The following is an 18552-nucleotide window of genomic DNA, read 5'->3' as shown; positions in this document are numbered from 1 at the left end:
AGGAACGCTTGGCCACTGTGAGATCTTATCTGCAAAGCAGTGTTTAATGTTATGTGAGATCTTGTGGTGGTGTCTTTCTTTTCAGTAAATTTTCTAGCTGTATTTGATGTATTTGATCACAACTTCAGTTCTTGTGGGGAATGTATATCCCTAGTAATTAAACTCCTTGCATTTCAGTATTGGAAATACGCCTTTTAAAAGTTACTGTTAGTCCAATAGACTAACAAATGCTGTCTGATGCGATAGGCGGACAGCACTTAATCTTTGCAGTTTGGGGCCTAATTTCTGTTTTGTCTGTTTGGATTCTTTGTGAGAGTTGGTGATGTAAGCGATTTGGGTGGTGACAGGAACAATGAAAACAAAAGATTATTTTCCAGTACTGACTGGTACTAACAATGGTTTCTAGCAAACAGCCTTGTCTTTTTCTTCAGTGCGTTTTTATTCCTTAGAGGATTTCCAAAATTATCTTTTTATTTCTGGGTTATTACTTTTCATTTTAAAGTTACAGTAGAAATTATTTGTAATCAAATAATGGTAGATTTTCCATTCAGCAAGTCTTTTCCACACTTCCTTTTGCATATTTACCATTTCTGATTGCCTGGATTCCCTGACCCACCCAATTTGCATCCTTTTCCTTTCTCCTTTAGGCAAAGCTTAATTTTCAGAAAAAGATTTTGCAAGAGAGGTTTCCCACTCCAATTTAAAAGATGAAATTTCATCATGACTTTCCTTAACCCAGTAGCAAAACGTGTTTTGTTAATCATATTGGCCAATTGCAAATAAAATTTTAGACATATGGGGCATCCTCAAAAAAATAGTGATATGACTATTGTAGAAAACTCTTAAGGTATTGTTTTGAATACCTGCTTAGGTCTGTTTATGCTCTGAAACATCTATTTTCCCTGATTCTTGTCTTTCAGGCTCAGAAATCCTGGAAGGATAAGATAGGAAACATATGGATAGGATAAAAACCATACTTTTATAGAAAGTGATGTGATATTGATGTTTGAGCTTTCTATTGAAAGTAGTTTTTGTTGTCACTGGGAGCATTCAGTTCTGCAAAAAGTTTAGATTTATCACATCTTGTGGAGACAGATATTTTATTTGTTTATTGCCACTTGATTTTGTTGAAAATAACTCCTTATTGGGTGGAAATAGGTTTTTTTTTCATCCTTGCTACTGGCCTTCTTAAATTGACTGGCCTTCTTAAGAAGCTACTGACCTTCTTAAAATGTTTTCAGTCTTGCCGATTTCCTCATTTAAGAACTAAAGGCACATACCTGCATGGCTATAGTACTTAGCTTAACATGTTAGGCATCAACAGCCTGTTAAAATGGGTTTCCTTTTTCTAGCCAAGGTCAGAGGAATAATTATGACTGTTTCAGATCAAAGACTTCTTGGCTGAAATAGCTTAAGGCAGTAGTTAAACTGAGAGGCGTTGTGTAATGGAACACTTGACATACTTTGCTAAGTTGCTTTTTCCAATTTTTTTGTACAATGAAGTGGGTGTTTTTTCCTCTATTAAAAGGTATGTAGTTGCTATCCCTACTTAGCTTTGTGTATGAATTGTTCTGTAACATTTCTTTTCTAGGTAAGTTCTTCCTAAAGGGAGGAGTCATTCTTGCAGGCTGTGAATTCTGAACTTCTTTGGATTATTTTAGTGTTGGACTTAGCTGTGCTGCCTGTTTTCCAGTCCTGTAGTCTGTCTTCTATATTCCTGTTGAATATTCTCAAATTTCTATAATTTTTCCTAAAGCATGAATGCCAGAAGAAAACAGAGCAGTGCAGCATTGGTCTCCTGGTAATGTAGATGGCACAAAAAAAGTGAAGAGAAGGGATTTTACAATTTGTGCATCAAAGAATTTCATTAATTCTTCCAGTGGAAGTGTTGCAGTGAAATTTGTGTTCATTTAGTTTTGCATGATTCTGGAGTTCTTTTCAGAGCTGTTGTCTTGTGTTATACAGGATCCTCTATGTTGGAAGATGGTAATTAAGTCAGAGTTCCACTGTAACTTTCTCAGCTTGAAGACGACAACTATTAATAGGGCAGAATGTGGTCATAGAAAGAACAGAACTCCTCACTTAGGCAAGAAAAAAGGAAGGCGAGTAATAGGAAGAAGCTGCTGTTCAAACAGAATGTTTTCTGTCTTTTCCCAGTCTTCTCCCTTGACCCCAAAAGTTCAATGAGAAAATGAAAGTAACTTTAAGTAGCTGTTTGTAAAATCAGGTTAAATAAAATGATGAACTTTGAAACCTTAAAACTTCTGTCTGAGACCTGGTCAGTCTTCTTGCTCACTCAAATTTTCCTGGAGGCCTTTTAGCTGAGGGAATGAAGAGAGCTAATTTTGGCCTCTTCTTGCTGTTGTCACTGCTACTCCCTTATATATAATTTAGAATTTGGTTTTAGTGCTCTCTGGTAAATACCAGATTTGCTAAGCAGGTTATGCTTTCTCTTGCTGTTCTGGATTTGAGTCTTGATTAGTTTCTACACAGCTTCCCAGTTCAACAGAAAAGTCATGCAGCATGCCAATTTTGCCTCTTCCACTGGCTGTGGAACTATTCTGGGATACAGTAAGGTTTGAATCTCTTGGGCTGAGGGAGGAACCAGGTTTCCAAGCTTCTGGACCGTTGTCTTTAACCATGAAATGTTTCACAGAAGTCTGGCACTGCTACTACGTATGTGGCTCTTACTAGCTCTTTCTGAACAGAAGTAGCTGTGAATGCTGTTCCTTGTGTTACTTTTGGGGCAAGCGGGGGTGTTCCAAATACCTTATGAAATTGTGTTTGTTATGGACTTAGAGATGTCCCTCTCTCTGAGTAGAGGGTGACTAAACTTAGTGTCTCAGCATCTTAGTGGCAGTTCTGCAGGTGTGAAGAAACAGGAGCTTAATTTTCTGGTGAGAAAAGCATCAGTGTATGTTTACAAGTATCCTAGTTTACAAGTGGCTAGGCTTGGAGATTGTCTGAGATAAGATACTTCAGTTTATAGTTTCACCTGAATTTCCGTTTGGGTGCCCCTCAACTTCTGTTTCCTTTTGACCTCTAATTTGTGCAGGATGTGTTTAAATTATGTGTTGAAAATCCCAAAGGTCTATTTTTCTTTCAACTAATTCTGTTTTGATTCCAGAAACTTCTAATAATCCAGTAACTGCAGTCAAGTGTTCCATGAGTGATTTAAAATTAGAAACATTGAGATTATTTCACAGCATAGTTTGAAAACAAGTTTCCAGATGTCTATAGAATTGTGGGAAATGCACAAATTTGAAGAGGAATTCCTCCTCTGAATTGACATACTTTCAATGACTGGCTTATTGGAAGGACTCCAGCAATTTCATATCACTCTGCTTTATACATGTGAGATAAAACACCTTTCTTTTGAGTTTACAATCTCATTCTAAATTTTATTTATTTTGAAGCAAGAATTGGATAACTCGGATAAGGTTAAAACAGTAATCAGTACTCCTGTTATTCTACCAGTCTTGTTAAGCTTACTTGATTGAAATACCAGCATTCTGCAAGGCAGAATTTGAGTAGTTCCTGTTTTAGTGTGTGGTGTAGTGTATATGTAAATTCAGATTACATGTGTCATTTTGTTGAGAACTTTGTTGCTGAAGAGAGGACAAATATTTTAACTCTTTTCAACTGTCCCTATCTGAATCCAGCTAGCTTTTCATTTTGATGTTGAAAGTTTGGATAAAATGTTTTCTCCATTCCTCTTGCACTTTCATTTTCTTAAAATAGTCATGAAGTTAAATTTCTGTTTTTTAAATATTATATAAGTTCAGAGTTTAAGAAAACTTATTAGTGGCCCAGAAATGTGTGTTCTGATGCATGTTCCACATAATGATATGTGAATATTTTTATATTATTGTTTGATACAAGATGGCACTATTCTGTCATTCTGACAGTTCTGCTCTCAAATAGATACTGAGAGCAAGGAGAGCCTTAAAGCAGTGTGAAATGTTATTCTCTTAGTTTTTACCTAGTGGTGTGTGGTTTTTCTCTTTACAGAGTACTCAAATCCCTTATACAAATAAGATATACATGGGACTGATCTCAGAAAAATACTTGGATGATTGATTGACTGCTGGAAGCTAGTGTGTGTTAGAGATTATTAAACCAAGTTGAAGTAAGGTAGCTCAGGCACTGGAGACATGTAATATTCACGTTAAAGTAAATCTTTGCTCTTGCAAAGCCCTAATTTGCTGTGGCTATGAGGAGCTATAAATGGCTTGAATAGCCAATATGCCGTATTGAATAGTCCATAGCATAGAATAGCTGACATACCATGGCGAAGAGAAGCCAGTGCTTCTCTTACTTTAGCTGACTGTGGATGTGCCATCTTAGTTACTGTATGTAACAGTATCTCTGAAGGGGATTTGGGTTGGACTGCATGTTACACAAAGAAGAGGCTGTGGAATCCTACCCTTTTGAGTTTTCAAAACTTGACTGAAAAAGCTACTTAGTAGTGACCTGTTTGACCTTGGAAGCTAGCCTTGCCATGAGCAGCAGTTAGGGCTGAGGTGATCTGGAGAAATCCTCTCCAATGTTAGTTTTTTGTGATTCTAACTTGAAACTAGGTATTGTTAGTGTTTCTCAGGCAAAACTGTCCAAATCATAAATCACTGGGGGAATAATTAAATTTCAAATGAGCAGTTGAGACTTTATAAAATTTAATACCCAAAATCTTTGCAACTTGTTCCCTCTATGGTTGACCTATAGTCACAGAGAAGTTAAACAGCATTTCAGTCTTGTGCTGAGTGTTCACTTTACTGGGCTTAGTTAGAATATAGTGAATAAGCTCTCTGGTGCAAGTGTGGGAATGATGAGAAAAGGAACTGAAAGAGTGAGGGGTTTTTTAGTGGACTGGAGGCTTTTGGGCAGAGGAGCAAGTAGGTGACTAAGATTAAGGAAAGTGGGATTTGTCTGTAGGCTTGCCTAAGGAACAAGGTAAGGTAGTGGGATGGGATCAAGAGAAGGAGAAATTTGAAACCTAATGAAGAAGGAACAGAGTAGATAATGTATATGAGAAGCAGTTGGATGTGAAGAGATGCATTGGGAGAGTGCAATTAAAATAACTCTTAGTAGATGGGTGCATTTAAAATGGGTATATTCTTATAATTATATTGACTAATTTGTGACAGGAAACAGTATAAATTGAAAGACAAGTAAAATAGGTCATACCTTTGCACGTAGGCCAGTAAAACTAAAAATATTAGCAGAATTTAATGGTGTCTTTTTCTTAACGTCTTCCCCAGAGTTAAGATGTCTGATTGAAATACGCATCTCTAAACCATCCAGTCACAGTTCTAAATAGTTACTTTAATTATCATGGCCCTGAAAGTAGTTCTTTTGAGTTTATTGCTGCTGACAGAGGAAGTCTTTTCAGTATGTGAAAATTAACATCTATTTTATTAACATCCACTCTTAAATTTTTTTATGCTAATCACAAATAAGTTTAAGTGAATAGTTTAAGAACTTATGGTTTTTTAGTAGTTAGCAAAAAGATATGTATCAGTGTCTTGCTTTCAGAAGCCTGTTTCTATCATGGGCTCTTACTTGATTTGCATTCCAATTGTGCAGATTTTTCAGACAAAGAGGAGCATTGATCTAAAAACTTGAGCCTTTGTTTAAGCACAATAAAATGTGCTACCATAAAAATAGATCCACTTAGGCATTTGTATTTTACAAACCTTCCTGTTTAAAAAAAATAATTAAAAAAAAGTAAGCAGCAACAGCAACTTGTGTTTCATCTGAAGTACTTCCTAAAGCATGGTAACCTGTTATCCTGTTGCTAACCTGATATAAGAAGAGTTTGGGGGTTTTGTGCTGCTCTAAAGTTGCATGTAGTTCGTGTTCAGTAAAGTAACAATTTATAACAAATGTAGAATGTGCAATCTTTTGTTTAATGCAATGATGTATAGTGTGTGGTCAAAAAAATAGTCATTTTAACATCTGTTCTGACATTTCGTGGTCTGACATGCTGATGCCTGTAAGTCTGAACTCAAGCTTGAACTAGTGATGATTAATATATACATTCATCAGTACACAGATTCTTAGACTATATACTAATTTATGTTAATTATAGAAACCTGGTTTTAGAAAAATTACACCTGCCCTACTTACACACACCTTCTTGTTTTCTGATGTTTTTTCTTTGAAAAGGAATCATAGAAAATATTTTTCCAGTGAGAGTAATCTTGTAGTGTTCCTAAATATCATCACAGTAGATAGATGTTTTTAATCAATTTCTCATGCTATGCTTTGTCTGCTTAAGTTTTGAGACAGTGAAAGAAATCCTGTGTACCTAGTAGATGCTTATACTGAAACTTGACAAATCTCCCTTCCATGTTTTCATAGCAAATGCTATATTCTTACAATAATTGATTTATTTGCTAGATAAATCAGATAAATACGATTCTAGAGATGTGGAAAGACTTCAGCAAGATGATAAATGGGTTGAAAATTATCTGATTTGGCGTCACGATGTTGTGGATGATACACTAAAGATGATTGATGAAAGCTTTCAGTGGAGGAAAGAATATACAGTTAATGGTAAGCTATGTTATATAATTATTTTGACGGTGTATGTTGCTTTCCTATTGAAGTACAACTGAATTCTATATGTAGTTTCATTAAACACCTTTTAAAGCTCTTGTAAGTACCACAGAGGTGAGCAAGAACTTCTCTACTCAGTTAAAAAAAGAAAAAAAAATAGAACTATTGCTTTTATGTTGACCAGTACTGTCTCACTGTTTTGTTGTGGTTCCATATGCCTATTGAAAGGTTGTTTAAGAGGAAGGCAGGAAGCTATCTCTTGTTTTGTCTTTGTGCATTTGCTAGAATGGAGTCCTTAAAAAAAAAAAAAAGGGCAAACAACCCACAAAAACCAGGGCTTATCATAGTAGCACTGGTCTGACACCCTAGGTAGAATAGATCTGTTTTTTGTTGTGTGAGAATGTTTTGAAGATGAGCTTTATCTACAGGACTTCACAATCTGAATTAAAGGATAGAGCAAGAGGGGCTGCAGATATGAGCAAAATTAAACATTTGCAGCATTTTTTTTCTTACATCAATTTTTTAATTCTTATTTCTTCCTAAATAGATCCTATTCTACAGCATGAGAGGAAGAAGATAGTAAAGATTTCAAATGAGCTCAATATTTGCATTAGTTTAGTAAAGGCCTTGGAAAGTGGTTTATAAAGATATTTTTGTATTTTGCTGCTAGACTTCTGTATTTTTAGTGATTTCTGTTAAGTTACAATGTGATTATTAATGTGATTACTGAAATAATCTTTCATTTGGCTTTGCAGACTTGACAGAATCTGTTCTTCCAAAATGGTTATTTGAAAATGGTTCTCTCTTTCTGCATGGATATGATAAAGAAGGCTATAAATTATGTAAGTTACACAGAATATAATCTTTTCAGTCATTAATCATTATTTTTTGTTTCCAGCATTTTAGCATCTATTTTGAAAAATAAATGTTATAAAAATAGAAGTAGATACATATTGGCAACTGGTTTTACTAAAAATGATAAAGTTGGTAACCTTGAGTATCTCTTTGGATCACAGAAGTGGAATGAGGAAACCTTATCAGCAGTTTTCAAAAAGCATAAACTTTTATCCTAATTATAGTGCAGTTTTAAACTTTCCTGTTGAAGTGCATTGTTTCTGTATCTCCTGTGGTGAGTATATGACTAGTATAAATGTTCATTATTACAGTGCATTGTCATTGCTTTTCTAGCAGCCCACATTCTTGCATACTTGCAGTGGTTCACAGGAGGTCTGCAATGGTTTTCTTGTTTTCCTAATTTTTTTTCTTATGTCATTGGAATGTTCAGTAACAGTGTGGACAGCTGAGAATTGTTGGGAGAATGAACTCTCAAGTTGTGTGATTAACTTCTAGCAATTAAAGAGTAAGATTTGTAGGGAAACAGTAAATATTGCCTGAAATGCTCCTGAGTTTGTTTTAATAGTGTATAATGGATGGTCAATATTATTTTCTATACATGAATCTGTTGTAACATCTCACATATTTAATTAAGCTTAAATCGTCTGAGGCAAAAGAGGGTTTTTAAACAAATCAGTCATGAGGCTTTCCAAGCAGTGATCTTGAACCTTGAAAAAAACAAAAAATTTAAATCTGAAATTCTGCTTTTGCTTGATCTATGAGGGCTAGCTTGTACTTCCAGAAATACACTAACAATCCAATATTTTACAGAAATGACTGTTTTAAACACCAATATACTAGTTTTAAAAAAAGTGATGAGAAAAATACAGCTTTTATCCTATGGCTGTGTTTTGTCAAACTGTCCTTCTTACAATGATAAGATACTGTTGTGGTTTAACCCCAGCGGGCAATTGAGCCCCATGCAGCCACTTGCTCCACTCCCCCCTGGTGGGATGGAGGAGAGAATCGGAAGGGTAAAAGTGAGAACTTGTGGGCTGAGATAAAGACAGTTTAATAGGGAAAGCAAAAGCCAGGCACACAAGCAAAGCAAAACAAGGAATTCATTCACTCCTTCCCATGGGCAGGCAGCTGTTCAGCCATCTCCAGGAAACAGGGCTCCATCACATGTAACAGTTACTTGGGAAGATAAATGCCATCACTCTGAACATCCCCCCCTTTCCTTCTTCCCCCAGCTGTATATGCTGAGTGTGACATCATATGGTATGGAATATCCCTTTGGTCAGTTGAGGTCAGCTGTCCTAGCTGTGTCCCCTTCCAACTCCTCATGCACCTGCAGCCTAGTCGCTGGTGGGGTGGTGTGAGGGGCAGAAGAGGCCTTGACTCTGTGTAAGCACTGCTCAGAAGTAACTAAAACATCCCTGTGTTATTAACACATGTTTCAGCACAAATCCAAAACATAGCCCTATAGTACCTACTCTGAAGAAAGTGAACTCTATCCCAGCCAAAACCAGCACATTGTCCATCCCTTATACCATACCATACCATTTATGTCATGCTCAGGTCCCACACTATCCAATACATTCTCATATACCCCCCTTCCCATCCTTTGATATAATTCAGATATCATTTGCTTTAGTCTATGGACTGCCCCTGTGGAATGTCTGTAAAATGTCCATAAATGTCCACAAAATGTCCATTGAGTTAATTTAGTCCATGACTTTGGACTCCATCTGTTATGGTGGTCACTCAGGACAGGAGAAGTGGTGTGTTGAGTGGAGTTATTGGGCACCAAAGCCAGCTCAGGTCAGGTCACTGCTGCACTTCTGCTTCTTGTAAGGCTTGTCCTGTTATAGTAATTCCTATAACCTGCAACTCAAATCATGGGTTACAACAATTTAAAGGTATATCTCTTACAGTCTCCACCCCTGGTCCCTTTGGGCCGGGTTACAGGGTTTCACATTGCAATGAACTCCTCCCCTTGCTCCGGCTCCAGCTTGGACTTATCCTGGTCCAAGTGGAGCCTTATCTGTCAGCCACAGTCTCTCCAGGGGTATACCTGCTGTGTCATAGACTTATCCACAGCCTCTTTGAGGTGCGCCTGTTCCAGCATGGCCTTCTCCATGGGCCACAATGCCTTCAGAGACGTACCTGCTCCAGCGTGGCCTTACTGACAGCCACAGTCCCTTCAGAAATAAACCTGCTCCAACGTGGCCTTACCCATGGCTGCAATCCCTTCAGGGGTGTACCTGCTCTGTCATGGGCTTATCCATGGCCATATGCTTTGAGGTACTCCAGCATGACCTCATGCACAGCCACTGATGCTTCAAGGTGTATCTGCTGCAGCATGGGCTTCTCCATGGCTACAGATGCTTTGAGGTGTACCTTCTCCAGTGTGGACTTATCTTTGGGCCACAATAGCTTCAGAGGTAGAGGTGTACCTGCTGTGGCACAGACATAACGATGGCCATGGACACTTTGATATGTACCTGCTCTGGCATGGGCTTATCCACAGCCACAGATGCTTTGGGCTGTCCTGTTCCTGTGTGGACTCATCCACAGGCACAGTCCCTTTGACTCGAGTTCACACTGGAATTCCAGCCTGTCCAGTATGGCAGCACAGAAACAGTAGTGATGCCCTGGCCACCTGCCAGCCCAGGCGCATGGCCGTTGCTGTTATCAAAATGTTCCCAGGCACAGCAGAGGCAGATGATAAGCAGTACAGCAGTATAGCAAGCAGCAAAAGCAAAAAACAGCTGGTAATGAGCCCTAGACTCTAATATACAGTAAGGCAAGCAAGCCCCATGGCAAGCACAGAAGCCTGCCGATTAATAGCTAAACAGCAGTAACAGCTATAAATTCCATCTAGCACATTCCGATCAAATCTGTTATCTCAAACCCTTTGAGACGCATGTTGGGCACCAAAAAGGACTGTCGTTGTTTAACCCCAGTCAGCAACTGAGCACCACACAGCTGCTCGCTTACTCCCTCCTGGTGGCATAGGGGAGAGAATTGGAAGAGTAAAAGTGAGAATTTGTGGGCTGAGATAAAAATAGTTTCATAGGTAAAGCAGAAATTGTGCATGCAAGCAAAGTAAAACAAGGAATTCATTCACTCCTTCCCATGAGCAGGCAGGTGTTCAGCCATCCCCAGGAAAGCAGGGCTCCATCATGCAAAACAGTTACTTGGCAAGACGAAACACAAGTAATTTCAAAAGCACCCCCTTCTTCCTTCTTCCCCCAGCTGTATATGCTGAGCATGACATCATATGGTATGGAATAGCCCTTTGGTCAGCTGGGGTCAGCTGTCCCGGCTGTGTCCCCTCCCAGCTTCTTGTGCACCTGCAGCCTACTTGCTGGTGGAGTGGGGTGAGGAGCAGAAGAGGCCTTGACTCTGTGTAATACTGCTCAGCCGTAACTGAAACATCCCTGTGTTATCGACACTGGTTTCAGCACAAATCCAAAATATAGCCCTATACTAGCTACTGCGAAGAAAGTGAACTCTATCCCAGCCAAAACCAGCACAAATATCAGTGCTGTATGAAAAATTGCTGCTTTGTTATGCTTCATGATTTTCTTTTAGCCTCCAAGGTAAGTATTCAAAGATAGGTGGTGGTGATACCTTTTTATAGTATTTAGAAAGCTGAGCATGAGTATACTGGGTAGTTCAGTTTGGTGAGATGGGGGGGTGGGGAGGGGGCAAGAAGTAGAAAAAACATGACTTTCTTGCATCAGTGCTTGGACTGAGAAAACTCCGTGATTGTTTCATGACAAGAATGTGTAAGTTGGGTAAATAATGATTTCTGATTTTATTGTCACTGAAATATAACTAATGTCTCAATTTTCCATACCTGAAGTGTTTCTTCTGTGAATGTTAATTGGGTCAGAATATCTGACTTGCTATGCAAATTCAGATTGTATCGTAGCTAAGAGTTCTTGGTTAGTAAACATTTGAGAAACATGTTTCTTGGGCCACATGCTCCATTCTCATTCTGTTATGTAAAATAGACATTTTAAAGTATAAAGAAGTTCTTCAAGAATTACTGGTTACGTTCACAAGAGTCCTGTGTTTGAATAGGGGTATCTTTTTAAAATTCTGAACTTACAGCATCTAGTTAATATGCTATATTTAAAAAAAAAAAAGTTAGTTTCTTTACACAAGCCATAAAATATTTTTTATTTGCCATTGGAAGTAAAAGACTTGAAGAAATCTGTTTTTGAGTAAGACTTTCCAATTTTCGGGGAGAAAAGTATTGGAGTATATCTACAATTATTTTCAGGGCTTGTCTAATTTTGGTCTTGTAGAGGTACCAAAAATGAAGGCTGCTCTTCACATTGCTGCCCACAATATTTCTTTTATCACTTCATTTTATAATCAGTACTTTGGTTTCAGACATTTTTGTAAAGTCTGTTACCTTGAAATACGCTACTTTTCATGGAAAAATGTGTCTCTGTGTGACTCATTTCTTACTCCTGGGCTTTCATTTATATAATGTTGCTCATCCTCTGAATTTTTTCATGTTATTTTAGAAAGGAAGAAGAAAAAAAGAAAGAAATTTTTTTTATTTTAGAAAGGAGGAAGAAGAAATAAAAAATTTTTATTTTATTTTGTTGCTTTTTATATAATTCATAGTGTGTGTATAATTAGTTTTTCAAAACACATCACCTACAATGCTGTAGAAAACCTAAATAGAAAAAGAAACATAAATTTCACAACCACAACAATACTTAGAATATATGCGGAATGTAATACCGTATCTAAGGGCTGCATGATTTAATTTGAAATTATGAAATTATAACCTAGATAACAAGTAGTCTTTAAATACATGAAATGTATTTTTCCACTCAGCTGTTTCTTCTGTGCTGAAATTCTTTGTATTTTCAATTTTTAAAAAGTTCCGGTATAAAAATGTGAGCAAGGAAATGGGGGTGTATGGAAAGGTATGGAGTTGTTTTTCTGGCTGTTCAGTGGCCACAAAATCAGTAGAAATGTAGAATGCAAACTCAGAGGTGTTAATAAATTTCAGTGCGTCCTGTATAGGTATTTGCATAATGTATTCTGTTAATTTGGATCTGTTGTTTCAATTTTTGTGTGTGTTTTTCTTTCTTCTGACAAGTTTGGTTCAGAGTGAAACATCATACAAGAGATCCGAAACAGCAACTTGAGAAAAAGAAACTGGTAGCTTTTTGGTTAGAACATTATGCCAAGAGAGATCATGGAAAGCCCTTAACAGTGGTATTTGACATGGCTGAAACTGGAATTAGTCACATAGTAAGTATTTTTATTGTGTTTTTCTGTTTGCTTCCTGAATTATTTAACCTATGTCCCCAGAAAAGGGGAGTCCCTGTGCAGTCCTTGACACCTAAATAACTTAACAATTGCTCCCATCAGTGGTATGTAGGGCTTCTTCCCGTGACATGAGCCGTTTCCAGAATCTTTTGTTACATATTAAACTTTAAGTCTTGTGCAGCACACTGAAAACTTGCTTTTAGTTTGGTGACTGAGCCAAAGTGACTATATATAGTAGTTGCTTACCAGCTTGGTTTGTCAGTCATCATGGATGACAATAGTAGAACTTAGTTCTTAAGCATCCAAAAGGCAATAGGCTGAGCCATCTTTTATTGTGAGTACAGTTGCTGCCATTTCTTCAACAGCTCCATTTTCATTGTCATCATCTTTTTTGGACGAATCAGGCAGTCAAGAGTGAAGGATAGAAAAATGGGGTAATGGTGAAGCATTAAAACCCTTAGATGCAGTGGCTGAGATCTTTGATCTGTTCTGACAAGTCAGCATCTTTAGTTGACAATTCTGATCCTGGTCCTGCCTCACCATCTTCCATGCTATGTATGCTGTCCCTGTATATTTAAATTGTGTTCATTTCTTAAGTCCCTGCATGCATCTCTCTCCACCCACTGAATTTTGTTGTGAAGAGAAGTTAGCTGGATGCAAGAGAGTAGTTCATCAAGTAGGCATTGCTTTCAATGTTCATCTTAACCAAATATAGCCTAAGTCTGTCTTTTCTCTTACTAACAAAACATGTTATTACAATGATGAGACTAATATAGTGAAGAAATCTGCATGCTTGTTGCTGTGTACAGATACAGAAAAAATGAGGGTGTCTGAATTTGAACAGATGTGATAGACAAGCCTACAATTCAGAAGCCTATCAGACTCAGGTTTATACTTCTTCAGGAATAATATCTTCACCCCCTTTTTCAATTCCTTGTCCAACCTGTCAGCTTTACTGAAGACTGCTTCATCCAAGCTTGACCTTAAGTAAACGAGAGATTCCAACTTTTCATTCAGCACAGGAAACACCTCTCTTGGCAAAAGTTCTTATGCATTTCTAGATGTTCTTTAGGGCTACAAAATGAAGGAGGAGTAGTGTAGCTTAGTCACTTCTGTAAGAGTGATGATTATTCAAAAGGTTGCAATTGGAAAAGAACATTCTAATGATTTTAAGAGCAGGATTTCACCTTTGCCTTGGACATAATTGTAGAACTGAATCATTAAAGAAGCTGAGAGGAATTATACTAGTTTTGGAAACTATTCTAGAAAACTATTTCCCATTTGTACAATAATTTACAAAATTCAAAGTTTCATCAATTTTAAAAACATTTCAGAATTAAGTACTTGAAATTCCATGTTCTAGGTATTTGGAAATAAGTATGAAAAAAATGAATTCCATATCAATTAGTCATATGTTAAGTCAGTAGTCTACTTTGGGAATTACTTAGAGGTTTATTGTAGCTATACATAGGATTGGGCAATTCCCTGCCTGAAGTAGACTTCAGAGAATGTTTAAGTTTAGATGCTCATTGGAATTTAGCAAATTGATCATGTATGTTACATGAAACTTAAATGTATTTAAGAACTGTTCCTGAATTGATGGTCTTAACTGTTAAGTCCTGTGCCTATATGGAAAAGTGGAAGATTTAAAGAACGTGATTTGTGGGATTTTGGATTTTCAAAAGCTTTATTTATTGTCTCTTTGGCCGTAATATTTCATAAACTGATCCTGAACACATTGCAGTGAAATGTTAAAGTTTCCCCCAAACTCCTTCCCATGGAATTTTCTTACTTTAGAAAACCAGTAGCTGAGTATCTTTTCATTTTTACTAAAGCTTTCACAAAGCACCAAAGTATCTGTTTTTACATGTCATCTGGAATTTCATAGTGTTCGAGGACACTCCATATTTGCTTTTGCTTCAGTGATTCTTGCACGCAATCTGAACCTGTTGTAACTTGGCATCCATACACCTGCATTTGTTTGAAGGATGCTAAACTATACTGAGTTTTTAGCGTAGTAGCATCAACACTGTAGCATGAGTGGGGTTTCTTCTAGTCTAACTGAGCTAGAGATTCAGCTCAGTATGGTATTTTTCCATTGCAATGCAGCAATGCTATTATCTATCTCAGGAGGCAAACAATTGCCTTAGTGCATATTCATCGTGAACAGTTTTTCTGAAATGATGGATTTAAACCTACAAAACATACGAAGAAATACATTTGGTTCACTTGTTTAAGTATTTACTTCAGTAAACTTGAGGTAGGGATCTTTTGCTGATGTCTGTTGGTATTCATGTGTCGTATGTGTCAGCACTTCTATGAGGACCAAAATGACAAACTGCTCCTTGTGGAGTTATTTGTAAATATATTGCAGTTGAAGACAGAATTGTCAGCTGCATGCTGTGGGTTTTATTTTTGTCGTTCTCTTTCACTTCTCTTGCTTTGAGATGGAATTTTTGATCCCAATACTTTCTTCTCCCTTTTCAACACTCATCAGTACACTGACCAGTTGTGTGCTGTCATCTGGACTTTTTGTATATTTTCTAGAAGTTTTTTAATACACATTTTGCTCTTAAGGTTGTTCCTTAGTTGGATTTAGGTATGTCTTATTAAAATCTCTTAGTTATAGAGCAGAAGTTATAGAGCAGAAGTTCTTGTTAATATCTGCATCACTAGATTTACTTAGAACTAAGTGCACCAGGTGCAATCTTTGTTTTATGTTGTCATCTTTACAGTGAATCTTTAAATTCACCAGATCTGTTGGGGGGTTTTTTTGTGATCCATTTTAGGTATGAGTCTGGGCATCGGCTTGTGTACAGCTTTATCTACAGTTGCTATTAATACAGTCTGAATGATACACTACTACTACCAGTAGAACTTGATCTGGTTAATGGCATAGAAGGAAGCTGCAGCTTATCTATTGGTTGAGATCCTCTTCTGAAATTTGGAAATGAAAATGCATTTTTTAAACTTATGTAGGTTTAGGAGTGAATGTATGTTGTAGTATCTCCCTTTAGGTCTGGTTTTCTATCTATTAGTATCTTTATAAAGAAAGCATAAATGCATACCCATAGTTTACTACAGGCATCTTTAGGATTTGCTTTGTAGAAGCTTGTTTAGAAGATTAGAACAATATCACCTCCTACATTTTTACTGATCCTCAACTTAGACAACCTAAAATCAGGATTTTTTTTTTTTTTTTTTTTGGAGGGGCAAGGGGAGATGACATTTGAATAATTTTAATGTAGATAGATGAAAATCTACAGATTTGTCTGTCATTCTCTTCAGCTGAGTTCAGTAGAGAAAAATACATTTTTAGCACCCACTTTCAGGAGCAGAATCGAAGCTGGTTTAGATTGCAAGATGGAGATCTTGCCTATCATTACATATATATAGATTTAATCTAAAAATCTCATATATTGTCTATGGGTAAAAAAAATAATCTTATTTCTGTAGAATATTGAAATTTTTCTTACAAAATGCCATGCTGTCCTGTTATTGTTACAGGAATGGCTAAAACTTGTATCTTGTTCTTTCTTTTTTGTTGGTATGGCAGGAATGCATTTAAATATAAGCAAAAAAAAAAGCTTTATTTCTACCTTTTCCAGGCAAGATGGTTAATGTTGCATTAGGACCTTGCAGCTGTGCAGTACAAGGTCACAAGCTTTTGAGAAAATATTTTAACAAGTAAATATGGTGTAATTAAGTTTTGCAAGGCAGAATTGGTGCTCTTACCTGTGCCTTGAGAGCTGTATATCCATATTCCTAAAGATAATGCTGGAGCCATGGCTTTATATAACAAGAATTAAAGGATTGTAATAATTTCCTTGATGTGAAAAAGCAACTTGATTTGGATTTTGTGGAGCATATCCTGAACCAACTTCTTTCCAGTGTCTTTGAGACTCCCAGAGACACAATCTCAGCAAGTGCTGTCCATCAGTGTCCCATTCTACAGTCTTGCTTTGTAGTTAGTACATTTATCAGTTAGTATGTTTAGTGCTTTCCCTTGTAAGGCTTTAAGATAATCTGTCAAGCTTCTCTAGTGATAAAGGTTTATTTTTCCTTTATCTTTCCTGTACAGCTTAAATCCTGTTGATACTCTGCAGTAGTTTAGATACCTAACTTATTGCATCGATAATAGGTCTGTTGACTTCTTTCTTACATCGTAAAGCAAAGTTTGACCACAGTCCTACAGCAGTTTCATGAAGTGAAAAGCATTGCATTGAGTTTGGATGACACAGTATGTGTAAAATTTGAATATAGATGATTACAATATAAGTATCTTATGCTATTCAATAAATGCCTTAGCTTAACTAAGCCTGTATTTTTAATGTTTTGATTTACATGGCGTTTACTCTGTGCTTTATTTCAGGACTTAGATTTTGTTCGGTTTATTGTCAACTGTTTTACAGATTATTACCCAAACTTCCTCAGTAAGTATTGTATATTACATCTTAAGCAGTGTAGACTCGTGTAATAAGAGCATTTCATAATGTTGCAGATGATGGGAGAGACTTTAAGTCTTTTTGCATGTGCTTTATGTGGTAACTACATGGAACACAGGGACGTTAGACATTCAGAATACTTTTGTGCTCATAAGTCAGCACAGCTTTGTATTGTAAAGAAACTTTACATTCATCAAAAATCAACTGGCTTTTCATGAAATAAGAATCTAAGACATGTTTTTAGATGTTAAAAATTGTTATACGCATCAGGTAGAACTGAATTGGCCTGTTTTTTCTTTTGCTCCTTGTTACTTGGGTAGAACCTTTGCAAACTTGCATCACAGTTTGTATCCTTTAGGAGTCTTCAGGGGACAAAGAATGAATGGCTATAGAAAATTTTAGGGAGCAATGGTTTACTCTGAACAGATTAAGGCATGTTTGTTTGCACACTTGGAAAAACCTGCATACTTTCCTGCTTTTTTTTTTATGGGTAGGCAAATGCTGAATAGTTTTTGCCTGCTCATCTTACAGGAGTTGTAAATTTTAGGTGAAAACGTGTTTGTGAATACTGAAATTCTGAACAGCAACTGCTTAAATTCTGAATATAAGATTTCAGCTTGCTGATCAAAGTTCAAGACTTTGATCAAATATCAAACTTAAAGGCAAGTGCAACATCATGTTTTTGGTTTTTTGACATTCAAGAGAAAAAATTTGGGACAATTCTGAGTCAAAGTACTAACTTTCCAGAGTTCTCTGCTAAAACAAATAAAGCTTGGAAAAAATGTAGATTTACAAAGACTCTTGCTATTTGCTTCTTTGGGAAGAAGAGGTGCTGAATATACTTGTTAAACTTTCTTTTCCATTCAATAGTTGCTTTTCTAGGTCAGGTTGAGATCTTGCCTTTCTCCGCGTTATTTGGGGTGATTACTTATTAGTAACCGAATGTCAGAAAAGTAGTATCCCATAGAAGTATATAAACAGACTATAACTTAGAATTTTATTAACTCTTTTCCAAGCAAACTGCTAATGTCTTTATATAGTAATAAAATAGGTTTATACATGTTAAAAACAATTATACAAAATTGCTTCTACAAGGAAGTGAACATGGAGGTTTCTAAAAATGAGTATTCACTTTTTACATGGACATTATTGCTGTGCTTCCTCTTAAACAGACAAATACATAACACTTGGTATTCAGATTATTTCCTTTTTGTCTTTTCAGCAAAGATAGTGATCTTTGAAATGCCATGGATAATGAATGGTGAGTTGTTGTTTGGTTTTCTGTTGTTGGTTGTTTTTTTTTTTTTAAGATCATGATAACTCTTTAAAATTAGTAGCATAAATAGGAAGCATTTTTCTGCTCTGTGTAGCTACAGCTGAATGGTGGAATTTGTTAAACATGCATCTT

At 36.6% G+C, this 18552-nt stretch overlaps 1 protein-coding gene across 1 annotated transcript in view; it reads left to right on the top strand.

The window, feature by feature from the left end:
• The window catches only part of MOSPD2 (motile sperm domain containing 2), a 41738-nt gene that overhangs the window by 3044 nt on the left and 20142 nt on the right, over positions 1–18552 (top strand). The window contains exons 3-7 of the mRNA XM_072849409.1: positions 6400–6555; positions 7314–7400; positions 12527–12681; positions 17072–17132; positions 18367–18405. Of these exons, the coding sequence (XP_072705510.1) occupies positions 6400–6555; positions 7314–7400; positions 12527–12681; positions 17072–17132; positions 18367–18405 (498 nt within the window). The remainder of the gene's footprint in view (positions 1–6399; positions 6556–7313; positions 7401–12526; positions 12682–17071; positions 17133–18366; positions 18406–18552) is intronic.

This window comes from Ciconia boyciana, chromosome 1 (genome assembly GCF_034638445.1).
Source record: "Ciconia boyciana chromosome 1, ASM3463844v1, whole genome shotgun sequence".
Lineage (NCBI taxonomy): Eukaryota > Metazoa > Chordata > Aves > Ciconiiformes > Ciconiidae > Ciconia > Ciconia boyciana.
Note: the sequence above shows the minus strand (reverse complement) of the source record. Positions and strands in the feature narration are given on the sequence as shown.